This window comes from Xyrauchen texanus, unplaced genomic scaffold, assembly GCF_025860055.1.
Source record: "Xyrauchen texanus isolate HMW12.3.18 unplaced genomic scaffold, RBS_HiC_50CHRs HiC_scaffold_330, whole genome shotgun sequence".
Lineage (NCBI taxonomy): Eukaryota > Metazoa > Chordata > Actinopteri > Cypriniformes > Catostomidae > Xyrauchen > Xyrauchen texanus.
Window position 1 is genome coordinate 18,077 of NW_026266298.1, and position 18,035 is coordinate 36,111.

The 18,035-nt window shown below is 37.3% G+C and overlaps 2 protein-coding genes across 2 annotated transcripts; both read left to right on the forward strand.

Moving 5' to 3' along the window:
• The first annotated feature begins 1,720 nt into the window (after window positions 1-1,720).
• LOC127642056 (protein-cysteine N-palmitoyltransferase HHAT-like protein) lies at window positions 1,721-10,322 on the forward strand. Its single transcript, XM_052124793.1, has 12 exons — window positions 1,721-1,905; window positions 4,064-4,176; window positions 5,124-5,191; window positions 5,300-5,413; window positions 5,892-6,086; window positions 7,892-8,101; window positions 8,249-8,420; window positions 8,588-8,732; window positions 8,821-8,856; window positions 8,967-9,168; window positions 9,385-9,529; window positions 9,838-10,322. The coding sequence occupies exons 2-12, from the start codon at window positions 4,071-4,073 to the stop codon at window positions 9,978-9,980; spliced, it is 1,536 nt and encodes a 511-aa protein (XP_051980753.1). The 5' UTR covers window positions 1,721-1,905; window positions 4,064-4,070; the 3' UTR covers window positions 9,981-10,322.
• A 1,515-nt stretch (window positions 10,323-11,837) lies between these two features.
• On the forward strand, window positions 11,838-17,667 carry LOC127642057 (kelch-like protein 40a). Its single transcript, XM_052124795.1, has 6 exons — window positions 11,838-13,086; window positions 13,411-13,571; window positions 13,694-13,801; window positions 16,387-16,572; window positions 16,665-16,814; window positions 16,934-17,667. Exons 1-6 carry the CDS (start codon window positions 11,971-11,973, stop codon window positions 17,043-17,045), a joined length of 1,833 nt encoding a protein of 610 aa, XP_051980755.1. The 5' UTR covers window positions 11,838-11,970; the 3' UTR covers window positions 17,046-17,667.
• The last annotated feature ends 368 nt before the right edge of the window (window positions 17,668-18,035 follow it).

An 18,035-nucleotide genomic window follows, 5' to 3' on the forward strand; every position in this document is an offset into this window, starting at 1 on the left:
AAGACGTCATGGTTTGAAATCATGCAACGGCACGGAAGGTTCCCCTGCTTAAACCAGCACATGTCAAGGCCCGTCTTAAGTTTGCCAATGACCATTTGGATGATCCAGAGGAGTCATGAGAGAAAGTCATGTGGTCAGATGAGACCTTTTGGTCATAATTCCACTAACCATGTTTGGAGGTAGAAGAATGATGAGTACCATCCCAAGAACACCATCCCTACTGTGAAGCATGGGGGTGGTAGCATCATGCTTTGGGGGTGTTTTTCTGCACATGGGACAGGGCGACTGCACTGTATTAAGGAGAGGATGACCGGGGCCATGTATTGCGAGATTTTGGGGACCAACCTCCTTCCCTCAGTTAGAGCATTGAAGATGGGTCGAGGCTGGGTCTTCCAACATGACAATGACCCGAAGCACACAGCCAGGATAACCAAGGAGTGGCTCTGTAAGAAGCATATCAAGGTTCTGGCGTGGCCTAGCCAGTCTCCAGACCTATACACAATAGAGAATCTTTGGAGGGAGCTCAAACTCCGTGTTTCTCAGCGACAGCCCAGAAACCTGACTGATCTAGAGAAGATCTGTGTTGAGGAGTGGGCCAAAATCCCTCCTGCAATGTGTGCAAACCTGGTGAAAAACTACAGGAAACGTTTGACCTCTGTAATTGCAAACAAAGGCTACTGTACCAAATATTAACACTGATTTTCTCAGGTGTTCAAATACTTATTTGCAGCTGTATCATACAAATAAATAGATAAAAAATCATACATTGTGATTTCTGGATTTTTTTTTTTTAGATTATGTCTCTCACAGTGGACATGCACCTACGATGACAATTTCAGACCCCTCCATGATTTCTAAGTGGGAGAACTTGCAAAATAGCAGGGTGTTCAAATACTTATTTTCCTCACTGTATATATATATATATATATATATATATATATATATATATATATATATATATATATATATCTTGCGATAGCAGGTTCAATGTAAAAAAAAAATATATATATATATATATATATATTTTATTTTTTATTTTTATTTATTTATTTATTTACATTGAACCTGCTATTGTTATCTTAAGGAGCTATCCACCTGATCTAACCCTTGAAATTTGTTTTGTTGGAGTAACCTAATATTTTTTACTTGCACATTAGATTTTACCACATTAAGCACATTTTTAGGTAAAACAATTTTTTTTGTGTAGAATCGCAAATTTAATATTTATGATTGACTGTGATGAATCATTGGATTGACATTTGATTTTAATGTAAAAAAAAATATTTCAGAGAACATAACAATTGTTTGATAGTTGCTTCAGAAATGCATTAAAACAGGAAAGTAACCAAATATTAAGATTAGGGGGGGGTGAAATGAAAACGATAATATTGATCATGTCTCTATTTGGTCACTGTCCATCACTTGAACGTCTTGCTTTAGGTTATTTTAATGCAGTGTACAATTGTAATACATACAATGTAAAAGTTATGCTAAAGGATGGTTCACCCCGACTTCTTGCACAGCTCTGTCGACATCATGCCCCTGCCCTGACCACAAACTACGAAAGCATTTATTTTACCGGACATTCTTAACAATAACATACACCTTTACCAGCGCTGGATCTTGAATTTTTGCGCGTCTTTGATGGACAGTGCTAGTGCCACCCCTTCTGCGGATCCAGACCGTATTATAAATACACTCTTACACCCCCTCCCGCCACATCCACACCAGCGACTACTGCCTCTCACCGAGTGCACCATCGGCACTAAGGAAACGGGACGGATGTATTGAGAGAAGAAGCCCATACTCACCCCCCTTTTCTTTTCTTTTCTTTTTTTCTTTCAATTGTGTGGGGGTTAACATCGGTCTTCAAACATCTAAACGGCTGTGAAAGGCAGATACAAGGTTAGTACTGAGCAAGTGCATCTTGTTTTGAATTACTGTACTTAATGTGCACTGTGTTGTAAACAAACAGACAACCACGGACCACTTCTGAGGCGATGTGGGGGGGAGCTGAGCAGCATCATTTACATTTAAAAAGAGATTCGATTTGCGTCTACATTAATGTCTATACTAATGACTACATTTAATTTAGGCGTTTTCTTAGGTGATTAAATGGTTTAATTAAACTAAGTGATTGAAGAGTGCGTTTATATGAGAGTTCACACCGTGGTCTTTCATACTCCTGAAGATCTCCTGATGTGTGGGAGATCGCATTGCGCTGCAGCTGCCGCACTGTACCACGAGCAACTGCTCGAGCTAAAATAGGAAGAGGTTGTACGGCGCAGCTGACTGTGCTGTTTTCTGAGGAGCCGTGAAAAGAGGCACTCCCATTTAAGTCACTGTCTTTTGAGTATTAGATTTGGGTGTCAACTCTGTTGGAATGTTCGTTTTGGTTTACTTGTCTTTTGTTTTGACATATTAATCTTGTTGTTATATTGATTGCTGAGACTGAGGCTGCACGCGATGTTAACGAATAATATGATCATGGTTATGTGTGAACTTATCAAGTAAACTTCTGGGCTATGACAAAGTGAAATAAAATAAGTCTTTGGATCAAGTATACATTTTCAGTGGCTAAACAGCCTAAAGGCCCTGTTAAGACATTTTAAACATAAAAAAATGACAATGTTGTATTTAAATATTTATCAATAGCTACAACATTTTATTGTATGCTTCTCTTTACCCTATTTTCAAGCATTAAAAAAATAATTCTTCACAGGTTATAATTGCATTTTGCAAACCAGTTCTGCAAGTATAAGCTAAAACGTGTATTTCTGCGTGCCAAACCCTGAAAAAACTGGTCATATCTCTTAATTAAAATCTCTGAAGCAAATATCAGTTGTAGTGATCAACATCATATATATATATATATATATATATATATATATATATATATATATATATATATATATATATATATAAACTTCCTTTCTCTAAAAGAGAACAAAATCTAGCCTATCTCCTTATTCACATATTTTGCCTCACCAAAAGCGTTTATCTTCTATGTAACGTCATTAATATTAATAGAACAGTCTCAAAATTCCCCTGTGATTGGACAGATTTTTTTGTCCTCAGATATCATTGGATTACATTTTACCTCGTCTTCTGTCAGAATCAACTGCTGTTTTATAGAAATATGTGTTCAACCGTCGTGTTTTCTTGCCTACCGTTGTAGGGCTAAGATTTAGCTCTAAACGCAAATATATATAATCAAAACCCGTAAGTATTATTATTATATCGGACATTTGACCCCGTTGTAGAGTTGTTGAAATGACAGAATGTTCCGTGGATATCTGAGGAGTTTAAGTGTGACTGACGTTTGAACTGTAACGGCCGTTAGTGAGTGTGATCTTTAGTTTATCGACATTTTTCATGACTAAAAATAGATTGAAAACAGTCAGTTGATTGAGAGTAGGCCGTTGGCTCTGACTTTCTTAAGAGGATAGATGAAGGAAGGGTTCACTTCAAGTTAAACTCAATCGACAGAAAAAACAAACAACAAAAACAATCTGGGTTACAGGGAAAGTGAATGGGGGCCGATGCGTAAACTTTAAAATAATCACTATTTAAAAAGTAAAGCAACAAGATATAAACAATATGCGTGTTAACATGATTTTAGTGTGACAAAATTGCTTAATAATAATTTTTGTGTAAAGTTATATCCAATTTACTACTTCGTTGCCATGATGATGTAATGTCAAAAAAACTTTAAATCTTATAAAATCCTCAGGGACTGGCCCCCATTCACTTCCATTGTAAGTGCCTCACTGTAACCAATTTTTGTTTGTTTCTTTTTTGTTTAAGAAAAGAATGGATGAGTCTAAATTAGTTTTTGTGGTAATCAATATTATTCCACAAATGCTGTCGATTTACCTTAACTTATATTGAACCCGGAAGTTTCCTTTAAATTTGTGATGTCTGGACGTTTTTGTTTTATTTGCCTGATCATCTATTGATGGGTCACTTGGATCATTTGATTATGGGAATAACAAGCTTGTAATGTTAAGGGTCTGAATGCTATTCATATATATGTATATGTATTTATTTATTTTTTTTTCAGGTTAACTATGGGGATCAAGGCAGCCCTTCCCAGGTATGAGCTGTACTGCTACACTGTTGTCCTCTTTCTCGCACTCTTATGGGCAGGCAGTTGGATCATTGAGGCCTCCAGTGGTAAGTTTTCTTTTTTACATCTTGCCTTATTATTATTATTATTATTATTTTTATTATTATTATTTTTATTACATTAATAAAATATTTCAGAATTATGTTCATGTCCATCAGGAATGTTCTAGAACACTATCCAAAAGTGCCATCCACACAGAGTAAATGTGCAATTGTTCTTGTCCTAACTGTGAACTGAAGCACTATACAATATGCAAGTACGAATTGTTCTGTGTGGGCAGACATTTTTGCCAATCGACTTTTGTGCTGGTACTGGAGCAAGCCAGCCATGTCCTGATTTGGCCTTTTAAAAGATCAGATATCGATCATGTCAACTTTTTGGAATATGAACAGAAACACAAATTCAGACTTGGCTGTCATTTTTAATGTTCCAGTTTTATTTTTACTTTTCTCAACTCCCAGTGACTCAAATAAGGTATGCAAAATGTATATTTTCTTTTTAATTCATATGAATCAATAATCAAGACTAGCAAGTACAACCCCTCCACCCCCACTTTACAATACAACCCCCCAATGTTCAAACCAAATCTATGCTCCTGCGTATGACTAAAGATTTTTCAGAATTAACAGAACTAAAAAATATCATAATCCTCAAGAGATATATTTGTAAGTCTGGATTATTGCGGAGGGTGTTCTGAATAGACAGACTGGCCAAATTTACATTATGTAACGCTATTAAGTTTTTCTATGAAGCTTTTAGCTTGTGAATCATGTGAATTTGTTGTCTATTTCATTTATTTCTGTAATAGTACATGTAAAACAAGGGTAAGATGTCTGCAGAGATGACATATGCAATACATATTATAATGTTTCAACAATTTTTTTTATATCAAATAGAAGAAATATGATCATAGTCATGTGGCAAGTTTTATTATTACATCTTTGGAAATACCTATTTACACTGATCCTGAAACCTTTCCCCTTTTTTTATCTAGGGAATGTAAGCAGACGGGCATTTCGGGAGAGTGTGAAACCAGGATGGCACTACTTTGGCAGAAAAATGGCAAGTATATTACAACCACACATTTACATAACTAAAATGCAGATACCTCTATTATCCAAACAAAATCATATTAATGCTTTCCATTACTGATATTCTCTGTTTCTACAGGATGCATCAGATTTCGAATGGGTTATGTGGTTTACCACTTTTCGCAATCACATCTTGTTTGCCCTCTCTGGTCATGTGATCTTTGCTAAAATCTGCTCGATGGTGTCACCAAGGGTATGTCGTTGCATCATGTAAATGGATTTAAGTGTGAAAATATATGTTGTGAGATTTTTTTATGAATGTTTTGTGGGTGTTGCATGAATTGATGTTCCAACAGTAATAAAATAAATGGCTTTTGATATTAACATTGCATCTGTGAATTGATCTAATCCAAATGTTGTATGAAATGTTACATGCGTTCTTGTTTTTTTTTCTGCTGACAATGAAGATTGGTATAGATGGATACAAGGTAACTTTAAGTTCTTGTGACTAATTTGCTTTGATACTACTTTATAGATTAATACTGGTGCTACTACAACTACAGCTAATACTCGTCTATATTATTCTTTCTAACTCAACTCCTGCTCCCACAACTCTGTAAATATCTACTGTTTAAAAGCCCTTCCTTTATTTATTATTGTTGCATGTGCCAGTTGGATGATAGAAATGTGTTTTTCACATAAAAGACTGCTTTTTTTTTCCTAACCCACAGAACAGATCATTGATCTATATGATGTATGGATCTCTAGCTGTCCTGATTACTATGGGATGGACATACGTCTCTCTCATTCTGTCTCACTGCATCGTCCTCTACAGCGTGGCACTCATCAAGAGGAAGTGGCTCTGCTTTGTTGCTGGTCTTACCAGCCTGGCAACTTTCAAGATGGAGCCCTTTAACACTTGGCAGGTGAGAAAACTCATAGCCACTGAATCATCACTTCTCTATCAGTATTAAAAATGCAAAAGTTGTGGATGAGCTAATATATACGTATATTAATATTATAATACAGTAGTACAAACTACTGTTACAATCAACACGTATATACGCATGTTATAAACATTTCCCCTATATTCTTACCAAAAAATAAAACCCTTAAACCAACAAACTAACCAAATCCAGCATTAAATTACACATCTCTCCCTATAAAATTATATGACCCAATTTATATTAGGTGTCTTCAACTACTATGTAATATGTTTTATAAAGTATTTGATACAATGCACCTGTAGCTGCTCTTGACCACAGTTATTGGTGGGGCAGGTTTTGCTCCTTTTTTTTTCTTTTCTTTTTTGTATTATTTAAATCATTCAACCCATTTTTCACACACACACAAATGCGCTGACACAATATGTGGAATCCTTGCAATATTCCACCACAAGGCGGCTCTCTTAGAACATAATGCTGATACTGACATTCTAAATAAGAATGCTTTATCTATCAAAATTGAAATCAGATGTTATATTATAATGTTAAAGGTGCTTTATGTAATATTTTTACTGTACTAAATCTTAAAATGACCATAATATGTCATTAGAGAATTAGGAAACATGCCAAGTTATTAAACATACTGGCTTCTCCGATAACAAAGCTACAGCCAATATATTCTACTTTGAAGTTTCCATTGGGGCCGGAATTTCTGTTTATGCTCTGGCCTGTGTGATCCCGCTCACCAATAGTATTTCGACACCGCCGGGTTGCCAGATTTTAACAAGTTTGCAGGAAAACAACACTGTGTGCTGCAGCCATGGAAGCCAGAAAACGAACTGGATCAAAGATAACTGATTCCACCCGACCTACAAAGCCTCGCCATCCATCTAAAAACCAGCATGACCAGAGGCGTAGTAAAACAAGGATAAATACTGGAGATGCCTTTGGAAGATGGAGACAGCTTAAAGCCCAGAAATCCTTTAAAACAGATACTGGGTTTGCTAATTTGCATGTCAACATTCTGGCAACCCTCATGAGCTTCAAGTCTGGGACGGAGCAGACAACTCTCCAATATTTTGAATTTGGATTGCAGTACGCATTTCACATACGTCTCTCTAAAAAACGAAATGCTTTATAATGATAATATTGTTTTAAATCACAGTAAATTAAAAAAAGAATATTTCAAGAGCCAAGGCTTTTTGATATACAATTTGTTGTCATACAAAACATGCCTTATCACCTACTCTTTTTTTTTTGATTGCCAAATTATTTTTCATGTCTGGCTTGTCAGGACCAAGTTGTATGATGGCCAATTTGTCTTGAACTTGCTATTGAAACGACACACTACTACACACGTTAATGGATAGCGCTCACCATGTTTGCAATCTGTTATACTGTTGGCGAACACTAATACTAATTTTACCTTTGGTTTGGCACTACATATGGGCAGATTCAATTCTGCCCCAGTGCATCTCAATAACTGCTTTTCTACTATCGGGCCAGTACGAGCCAGGGCTACCAACTGACCAGTGGGGGCCAATAGCCTTGGACCTCGAGCCACAAGCTCAAAATCTACCTGTATTACCACCATCGAGCCAATAACCCTACAGTGAAACAACATGTAGTTACACAATAAATACATTGTTTTGTATGTGTTTTAATGTTAGTGCATAATAGTTAGACACCTAATATAAAGTGAGTCCCAAGTGTCCATGAAAGAATGTGAAAAGACAGATAGCTTTGTAATTTTGATGTTCTAATTATCTCTCTGTGTTTTAATGCAGGAAGGCTTTGTAACAGGCTCCTTTGACCTGCAAGACGTCCTGTTCTATGGAGGTTGCGGGTTCTCCATTATGCGCTGTATGAGCTTTGCCTTAGAGAACTGTGAGAAGAAAGATGGCAGCTACAGTTTCATGGATTTGATCAAGTACAACTTCTACCTCCCCTTCTTCTTCTTTGGACCTGTCATGACCTTTGATCGATTCCATGAGCAGGTGAGTCTTGTATATCTAGAAGTTAATTATTCTAAAGAAAACATTTTAATTACTCAAGCCAATTTTAAAGGCCCAGTCTTCTGAAACTTGGTTCTCGATTGTGCCACTCTGGTTAAGTAAATGCACTGATCCCTTTGATATTCTTAGGCTAACAACTCTAACTTGACTCGTAAGGAGAGAGAGATGTGGAACATCACCATTCATGCTTTGGTTCACCTTGGTGCTATTTTGGTGGTGGATGTCTTCTTCCATTTCTTGTACATTTTGACCATCCCAAGCGATTTGAAGCTTGTGAAGCAACTGTCTGATTGGTCTTTGGGTCAGTTTGATAAAATTCATTATTGTTAGTAAACAGCTGGATATGTACAGTGGAAGCTAAGAAATTGTTATTTTAAATAGAAGTTGTTTCGAACTATTTAATTTCAAGTGCTATTTTGTGCCATTTCATTTTTGTATCACAACAATACTACCTGTATTGCATTTCAGCTGGGTTGGCATACTCTAATCTGGTGTATGACTGGGTGAAAGCAGCCGTTATGTTTGGTGTCATTAACACGGTATCCAGACTGGACCACCTGGACCCTCCCCAGCCCCCTAAATGCATCACAATGCTCTATGTCTTCGCTGAAACGTATGTATTCCATTTTGGTAGCAGGTAACATATGGTGCGGGCAGATAATTAAACATGAGTTTGTTTCTTCTGAAATTCACTATTTCAGGCACTTTGACAGAGGAATCAATGACTGGCTGTGCAAGTGAGCAAATAATATGTTCATCTGTATTTTTTTAACATACATTTCCATATGAGTTGGTCAAAAATTCTTGAGTGTATATACAGAATAAATTATCCCATTCTTTGTTAAAGATATGTCTATGACTATATTGGAGAAAACCATGATGCTATCTTCAAGGAGCTTGTTGCAACCATTTGCACCTTTGTTGTCACAACCCTGTGGCTTGGACCCTGTGAACTGGTCTACATCTGGTCTTTCTTTAACTGCTTTGGCCTAAACTTTGAACTGTGGGTGGCCAAGTTCTTCTCAATCCCTCCGTTCTCCACCATTGAGGTAAGATTCCAGAGACGCATCCACTGTGTTTAATTCAGTGTCTTAGATTTGAGCATTTGGCTTTCAATAGTATCATCCCACTACCAAGTAATGCTGTTTGAATGACTTTTGAATATTATATAATCCTTGATTAGCGTGCATCCCACAGATATGTTTCAGACGCTACATGGTTAAGTGTTGAAGTACAGCCATAATGTAATTTGAATATTTTTCCAGCGGGGTCTTATGTCTGAGGCAATGTCACGCCGAATCAGAGGCTTGTTCAATGCTGTTAACTTCTGGCAAATTGTCCTGTACAATGTCCTGGCATTGAACAGTCTGGATTTTGCTCAGCTGGTTGCTAAGAGACTGCTTCTTAAAGGTAAGTTGTTTGTTTCAATGTGCATTATAATGATAATGAAAACTGAAAAAAAAAAAATTATTAACTAGAATATTGTGTAGAATGTATTAAACCTTCAATACATATATATGTAAATAACTTTTAGATCATGTGCTGTTTTTATATGTCTGATATATATATATATATATATATATATATATATATATATATATATATATATATATATATATATAGCCTACATCAAAATGTTGCTAAATATAAAGTTTTATCAGTACAACTCCAGAGGAATGCAAAAACATAGCTTGTACATGCTTCCTTGTGATTCCCAGGCTTCCCCCTGTCCACGCTCTCTGTATTGTTTGTGACTTACTGTGGCGTGCAGCTGATAAAGGAGAGAGAGCGAAAGCAGGCTTTGCTGGATGATCCGGAACCAGTGGCACCTCCAGAGCTGGGCAAACAGAAGGCCGAGTAAAGGACAAGGAGTTCATTGAATCTGATCCAGCTCTTGAGGTCCCTCTTGTTAATTCTGCCCCTGAGCTTCCATGCCAGACTGATGCAGTCCAATCACTATGGTCACTGCTTTGCACAAGTCTGTTTTAAAAACAAGACATTTTTAACTGTGAATAGTTCTAAAGTGCACTTGCTCTTGCCAAATGCAACCTTTCCTCTGACATAAACTTGCAAATATACAGGCAAATCAACAAGTTCATTTTTTATTTGTATTTTAAATGGAAATGGATATTTAAAGGACGGGCTTGCCAAATATTTATGAATAAATAATATATTGAAAAATAAAGAGAAAATGTGAAATGTTTGGTATTTGGTTTGGTGTTGTATTCAGCTTATAACCTTTGTTTTATGACACAAAAGTTATGCCTATGGAACATTCCATAAAGAAAGATATTTTTGGTTTTATTTTCCATTTTGTCCCAGTTTAAATTCAAATGCATTTTAATAAGTTACCACATGCCACTATTTTAAGTGCAAAGAGCTTAATCACTTGTGTACATTCAACCATGTTTACCTCCTTGTCTAGATTAACAGCCACATTTTTTTTTTGTTGCTCATGTCACACTCCATTAGGTAATATGGTGTGGACACATTTCCCTATTAGGCTTTGTCCTACATTAAGCTTTGAGAGGCACACTAGAGATTTGGGTTGATTAATAGGCCTAAAATATACACTGTGGAAAAATGACATACAGTATTTCCTAATTTTCTGTCCCCCTGTGGATTTTTCTTCATTTACATGGGATTATGAGCACAAATTAATTTTTTCCTTATATTTGCACACCTTGATGAATTATTATATCTTTAAATTTTAAATTGTGTTTCTTAACTGGTGGATCACAACCCAAAAGTTGGTAGCATGTCTGTTCGGATAGGGTCGCTGATGACAGTTATCTCTTTATTATATCTTATCATTGAAATTCCTGCAGCTGGGAAAAATTTGCTGATAATTTCACACAAGGGGAGGGGTGGGGGTTGGGGCATGCCAGAACCAGCTGCTCTGACTAACCTACTGTATCTTTGGTAAAACTTATGCAAAACTTATGCAATTCATCTGAATTTCTAGTTTATAGCACTATGGAGGAAGTCAAACCTCTCAAACAGCTAAAGCCTGACATTATACATAGCACTGAGGAAGAAAAGGGCAACAGTATGTTATGTGCCAAAATATCATCATCACCCTTACTAAAATGTTTCATGATTTAATTTTGACAAAAACGTTAATAGTTACATATTAAATAAAGACTTATGGACAAATTATGGACATTGATTTTCTCCTGTGTAATACATGTTATATATAAATTACGTTTGATATTAGGAAATAAACTAGCCCTAGACGATTATGACAACCCTTCTCGCAATTCCATTTGGTGCCACTTGTGGTAAGAACCCATGGTATCGAGCAGCTCCACTAGAGGGCCTCACTAGAGAGAGTTAATAAAAGGAAAGTATACCATCCACCATAACCCCACAAACTAAGACTGCTTTTCAATGTTCTGACATCGGACTGTTCTTTTTCCTTTTTTACATTGTTACATCCTTTCCAATTTGTTGACATTCCTGTGCAACCCTTTTGTGGTGCACTACTGTCCTTTTCATAGGTTCTACAACTTGATAGTCTCTTTGAGCAACATGACAGCTGTTGGCATGCTCTGTCTGGTGTGGTGGGGGTTGGGTGTGAAGGGGTGGGGGGGGGATGTGCATCTTGAATTTCAGGCCCACTTAAACTTAGTGAGGTTTGTTTGCACATTTCTATATATAGATGGATAGACATTTGCTGATATCTTGTGACAGCTGAGGAAAGGGGCCACACCAATCCAGCACACCGTGGGATCATCCTCCACCACATCTCTTTTAGAGTAACGCTGTTAATACAATCAGTCCAAAATTGCAGTAGAAGAGGACCTGGACCCCCTCCCTCTTACTGAAATATCACGTCAAACCATAACAAGATGGCCTCCATGTCTGTTGACCCAGTGACTGAGCCTCGGATGTATCAGCAAACGCTACTACAAGATGGGCTGTGTGATCTTCTGGAGACTAACAAGTTTGTGGACTGTATTCTGAAGATCAAAGACAGAGAGTTTCCTTGTCATCGGCTGGTGCTAGCTGCTAGCAGCCCTTACTTCAAAGCTATGTTCCTCTCAAATCTGGAGGAGAGCAAAAACCGGGAGATTGTTCTAAAAGACATAGAGCCTGGAGTCATGGGAATGATCCTGAGATACATATACACCTCAGACATCAATCTTACTGAGCAGAATGTCCAAGACATTTTCATGGCAGCCAACATGTACCAGATACCTTCAATCTTCAGTGTGTGTGTGTCCTATCTGCAACAGAAACTGGTTCTCAGTAACTGTCTGGCCATCTTCAGACTGGGGCTGTTACTGGACTGTCCACGCTTGGCTATGGAGGCACGAGACTTCATCTGCGAACGGTATCAACTCATCATCCGGGACCAGGACTTCCATCAACTCAGCCCCAGTGAGTTGGCTGCTATCATCACATGTGACTCTCTGAATGTTGAGCGAGAAGAGCTTGTGTTTGAGTCTTTAATGGACTGGGTTCAGTTTGACACTGTGGAAAGACTAAAGGACTTGCCGAAACTTCTCCACTGTGTACGCTTCCGTCTTATGCCAACAAGTTACTTTAATGAGAAAGTAGAGGGGCATCGATTGATCAAGATGAACCAGGAGCTCAAGAAGGAGCTCCAGCTTATCAAGGATGCACATAGAGGACTGCTACATAGGGTAGCGAGGTCATCGCACAGGAATGAAGGAGCAACAGCATGTTGTGATGATGAGGATGAAGAGGGTTTGCTGCCAGGGATCCTAAACAACAACCCACGTTTTGGGATGTTTCAAACAGACCTTATATTAATGATTAGCAATGCAGGAACGGTAGGTTATGAGCCTATCTCAAATGAGTGCTACGTGGCATCATCATCCACAGAGATCCCAAAGAATCACTGCAGTCTTGTCACAAAGGAGAATCAGATCTTTGTTGCTGGAGGTCTCCTGTACAGTGAGGAAAATAAAGAAGTGCCTTTGAGTTCATACTTTCTGCAGGTAAACACATGTTTATGTTTTTTATAGTGTCTTATTAATGCTGCTAAATATTTCTGTATTACATATCAATGACTCACTGCACAATAGATCTGAATACAAAAATAAGTTTGTGCGAATCCCCACAAACGGAGCAGCTGAGTCATGTTTTCAATGTGCTAATATGACAAACTTTCCACATTCATTTCAATGAGGCCTTTGAAAACTGCTTGAATTTGATATTATGCTGAAGGGAACCAAGCAAACAACTCTTGCTGAATGAGAGAGGAACTGCACTTTTAGATCATTCTCTGTCATTTATTATGTGAGCTGTACTTTATCCCACAGTTTGATCCTATGAGTTCAGAATGGTTGGGGATGCCTTCACTACCGAACCCTCGCTGCCTATTTGGCCTGGCGGAGGCTGAGAACTCCATCTATGTGGTTGGAGGAAAAGAACTGAAGGAGGGAGAACATGCACTTGATTCTGTTATGATCTACGACAGACAGTGAGTAAATTCAAGAGATGTGACAAATTAAATGTGTTCACAGTCAATAGGATGGTGTAATTGACATGGATGAAGTTAATGCTGAGTTGCTTTCATTGCTAATTCCCTATTTATTTACACAGGTCATTCAAATGGGGAGAGTCTGACCCTCTTCCGTATGCAGTTTATGGACATGGAACCATCTCACACAAAGGGCTGGTCTATGTGATAGGTGGAAAAACTGAAAGCAAGTGAGTGAATAGAATTAAAAGGGATAGTTCACCCCACAATGAAAATGTTGTCATTATTTAATCACCCTCATGTTGTTCCAATCCTATATGACTTTCTTCTGTGGTACAAAAAAGTTGATTACTGATTCTTTACACTTTTCCACATACAGGTCCTTCTCAAAAAATTAGCATATTGTGATAAAGGTCATTATTTTCCATAATGTAATGATAAAAATTAAACTTTCATATATTTTAGATTCATTGCACACCAACTGAAATATTTCAGGTCTTTTATTGTTTTAATACTGATGATTTTGGCATACAGCTCATGAAAACCCAAAATTCCTATCTCAAAAAATTAGCATATCATGAAAAGGGTCTCTAAACGAGCTATTAACCTAATCATCTGAATCAACTAATTAACTCTAAACACCTGCAAAAGATTCCTGAGGCTTTTAAAAACTCCCAGCCTGTTTCATTACTCAAAACCGCAATCATGGGTAAGACTGCCGACCTGACTGCTGTCCAGAAGGCCATCATTGACACCCTCAAGCAAGAGGGTAAGACACAGAAAGAAATTTCTGAACAAATAGGCTGTTCCCAGAGTGCTGTATCAAGGCACCTCAGTGGGAAGTCTGTGGGAAGGAAAAAGTGTGGCAAAAAACGCTGCACAACGAGAAGAGGTGACCGGACCCTGAGGAAGATTGTGGAGAAGGACCGATTCCAGGCCTTGGGGACCTCGCGGAAGCAGTGTACTGAGCCTGGAGTAGAAACATCCCGCATTCCCCAGGTCAAGCCACTTTTGAACCAGAAACAGCGGCAGAAGCGCCTGACCTGGGCTACAGAGAAGCAGCACTGGACTGTTGCTCAGTGGTCCAAAGTACTTTTTTCGGATGAAAGCAAATTTTGCATGTCATTCGAAATCAAGGTGCCAGAGTCTGGAGGAAGACTGGGGAGAAGGAAATGCCAAAATGCCTGAAGTCCAGTGTCAAGTACCCACAGTCAGTGATGGTCTGGGGTGCCATGTCAGCTGCTGGTGTTGGTCCACTGTGTTTTATCAAGGGCAGGGTCAATGCAGCTAGCTATCAGGAGATTTTGGAGCACTTCATGCTTCCATCTGCTGAAAAGCTTTATGGAGATGAAGATTTCATTTTTCAGCACGACCTGGCAGCTGCTCACAGTGCCAAAACCACTGGTAAATGGTTTACTGACCATGGTATTACTGTGCTCAATTGGCCTGCCAACTCTCCTGACCTGAACCCCATAGAGAATCTGTGGGATATTGTGAAGAGAAAGTTGAGAGACGCAAGACCCAACACTCTGGATGAGCTTAAGGCCGCTATCGAAGCATCCTGGGCCTCCATAACACCTCAGCAGTGCCACAGGCCGATTGCCTCCATGCCACGCCGCATTGAAGCAGTCATTTCTGCAAAAGGATTCCCGACCAAGTATTGAGTGCATAACTGAACATAATTATTTGAAGGTTGACTTTTTTTGGTATTAAAAACACTTCTTTTATTGGTCGGATGAAATATGCTAATTTTTTGAGATAGGAATTTTGGGTTTTCATGAGCTGTATGCCAAAATCATCAGTATTAAAACAATAAAAGACCTGAAATATTTCAGTTGGTGTGCAATGAATCTAAAATATATGAAAGTTTAATTTTTATCATTATATTATGGAAAATAATGACCTTTATCACAATATGCTAATTTTTTGAGAAGGACCTGTAATGTAAGCAAATTAGGACTATCAAGATCAGAATTGACAAAACAAAAAACAAAAAGCAAAACAATAAAAACATCATAAAAGTGGTTGGTAAATGACATGATGCACATTTGTCTTGTCCAGATCTATCAAATAATAATAAAAAAATGACATATGCAATGCACACAAAACAATTACTTGAATACACCTCTACAATGATGAGCATGTTTTCAAATACTGTTTTCAAAGCCATTTTGTAATTTTCTCTGGGGCTTCAAGTACGAATGTCATTAAAAGCTTATATTCTTTAAAAAAAAAAAATGTTATGTGGATAGTGCAGAATAATATTTTATTATGATAAAAAAAGCATTGAAACAATTATGATTAATATGATTAAGAATGATCAATATTTGAAAAAACTTTTTCCACCAAATGAAAGTCATGTAACCAACATGAACTCAAAGATTTATATGAACTTAAAAAAAAAATGTATATGAATTTATACGTGAACTTGATGAACGTGTTTTATACTAGATTAACAATTAAACAATATCTCATTTGTATCACCTCGGACAATCGTATTCATCAATGAACCCTATATGACTAGTGTGATATATTCCAAGTTTTCTGAAGTCATAATAGATGCGCTTGAGGTATAGAAAAAAATTACCAAGAGTGGCCAGGATATTCATTAAACATTTACCTTTTGTGTTCACAGAAAAAAGAAAGTCATTCAGGTTTGGAACACATGAGGTTGAGTAATATTGACAGAATGTTCATTTTTTAGGTAAACTATTGCTTTAAAGACTTTCTTAGAGGCTAATTCTTGCCTAATATGCAAACTCGTGTTGCCACATTTTGACATGTCAAATGTCTCAAATAAAAAATTTGGATATAGGAAATGCCTAAGGAGAGTGTGTGTCTATGACCCCACCAAGTTTGAATGGAAGGATCTGGCACCCATGAAAACAGCCCGCTCACTGTTTGGCACTGCTGTTCACAAAGACAAAATCTATGTAGTGACTGGAGTCACTGATAGCGGTCTGACTAGCAGCGTGGAGGTCTATGACATTGCCCTCAACTGGTGAGTGAAATATTCTTTTAGCACAGACTTATACATCAGACATTTGAATATATAAATAAGGGAAATTGGTATTTTGTGTGTCTTCTGCTTAGCTGGTCAGAGTTTGTAGAGTTCCCTCAGGAGAGGAGCTCTCTTAACCTGACCGAACTGGGCGGCTGCTTGTATGCTGTGGGGGGATTTGCCATGATGCCTAATGAGACCACAGACAAAATGGAGCCCACTGAGATGAATGACATATGGAGGTGAGTTTTTAATTAAAGGGATAGGTCACTCAAAAATTAATATTCTGACATAATTTACTCACCCTCAGGTTGTCTCTGTGAACAAATTGACATTGAAAAAAAAATTATTTGCTTGACAGGTTTGATGAGAAGGAGAACTGTTGGAATGGTATCCTGAGAGAGATTTGTTATGCTGCAGGGGCCACAGTGCTTGGAGTGTGTCTGAACATATTGCGACTCACAAAGATGTGATCTACAGCGGTCATCTATAGAGAAAATATATCAGATGTACTACAAGGACAACACTGCAAAACAATTAATACTGTTCAAATCTTTATGAAGGAGCTAAAAGTATTCTCCAAATTCCATTGTATTTTTACTAATGAATATTACAGACATAGCTTGCTTAATGTTGATATAGTTAGTTTGTAAAAGATCTGAAGGTAATGTGTTGCAAGTGTTGTAAATGTTGCAAGTTATTATGAAACTTAGTTGGTCTGTCCTACAGCAAATCCTCTAAAAAAGTTATGCTGCTGTTTCCAAGAACACTCAGCAGATGGAAACAAAGACAAGACCAATCGTTTTTCATAGGATTGCTTTGTTAGTAATTTTTTGGTAATTAACTGCAGGATCATTTGACCTAATTTAAATATCCATGTACATTGATTTCTATCATTCTACGTTATATTTCATATCACTATAAGTTAACATTTGAAAATTATGACCAAGTACAATGTGAAAATAAGTTATATAAAAGTAAAAAATAATTTATAAAAACTAGACAGATACAAAACTAAAAGGAAAACACTTACATCATATATTTTCAATTGTTAAATGTCAGTACACACACCTTTTCCAAAGCCACCTGAACATAACGAAGAAATAAAAATAAATGATTAATTGTGGAATCATTATATGTCATACTGCAACTATCAGGAATATCATAAGGTTGTCCATAAGTAGCCTACACTATTCACAGCACAGGCAATGCAGATCCATGCAAATACCATCTGAAGACATATTGGTTTTTGTGTTAAGTTTCAGATCAGTCAGTCAAAACACTTTGAAAATAAGTAATACTTTGTACTATGTAGGGTGTTAAAAATACCTTTTGTGCTGCTGTTGCAATTTTCTTGAATTTCATGATGGAGTCCTGGGTGGAGTATCAAAGACAATTTTTTTTATCATGATCAGGAAAGGCACAAACATAAATTGCAGATGGAAAATAAGCAGTAGCCTACA

What these genes read in the sequence shown, in the direction of transcription:
- LOC127642057 (XM_052124795.1), top strand. Translation starts at nt 11,971, where the DNA reads ATGGCCTCCATGTCTGTTGACCCAGTGACTGAGCCTCGGATGTATCAG. An exon ending in GGTGGAAAAACTGAAAGCAA is followed by an intron (nt 13,802 to 16,386) that starts GTGAGTGAATAG and finishes ATTTGGATATAG; the next exon opens with GAAATGCCTAAGGAGAGTGT. An exon ending in TATGACATTGCCCTCAACTG is followed by an intron (nt 16,573 to 16,664) that starts GTGAGTGAAATA and finishes TCTTCTGCTTAG; the next exon opens with CTGGTCAGAGTTTGTAGAGT.
- LOC127642056 (XM_052124793.1), top strand. Translation starts at nt 4,071, where the DNA reads ATGGGGATCAAGGCAGCCCTTCCCAGGTATGAGCTGTACTGCTACACT. An exon ending in CTCCGTTCTCCACCATTGAG is followed by an intron (nt 9,169 to 9,384) that starts GTAAGATTCCAG and finishes ATATTTTTCCAG; the next exon opens with CGGGGTCTTATGTCTGAGGC. An exon ending in TAAGAGACTGCTTCTTAAAG is followed by an intron (nt 9,530 to 9,837) that starts GTAAGTTGTTTG and finishes TGTGATTCCCAG; the next exon opens with GCTTCCCCCTGTCCACGCTC.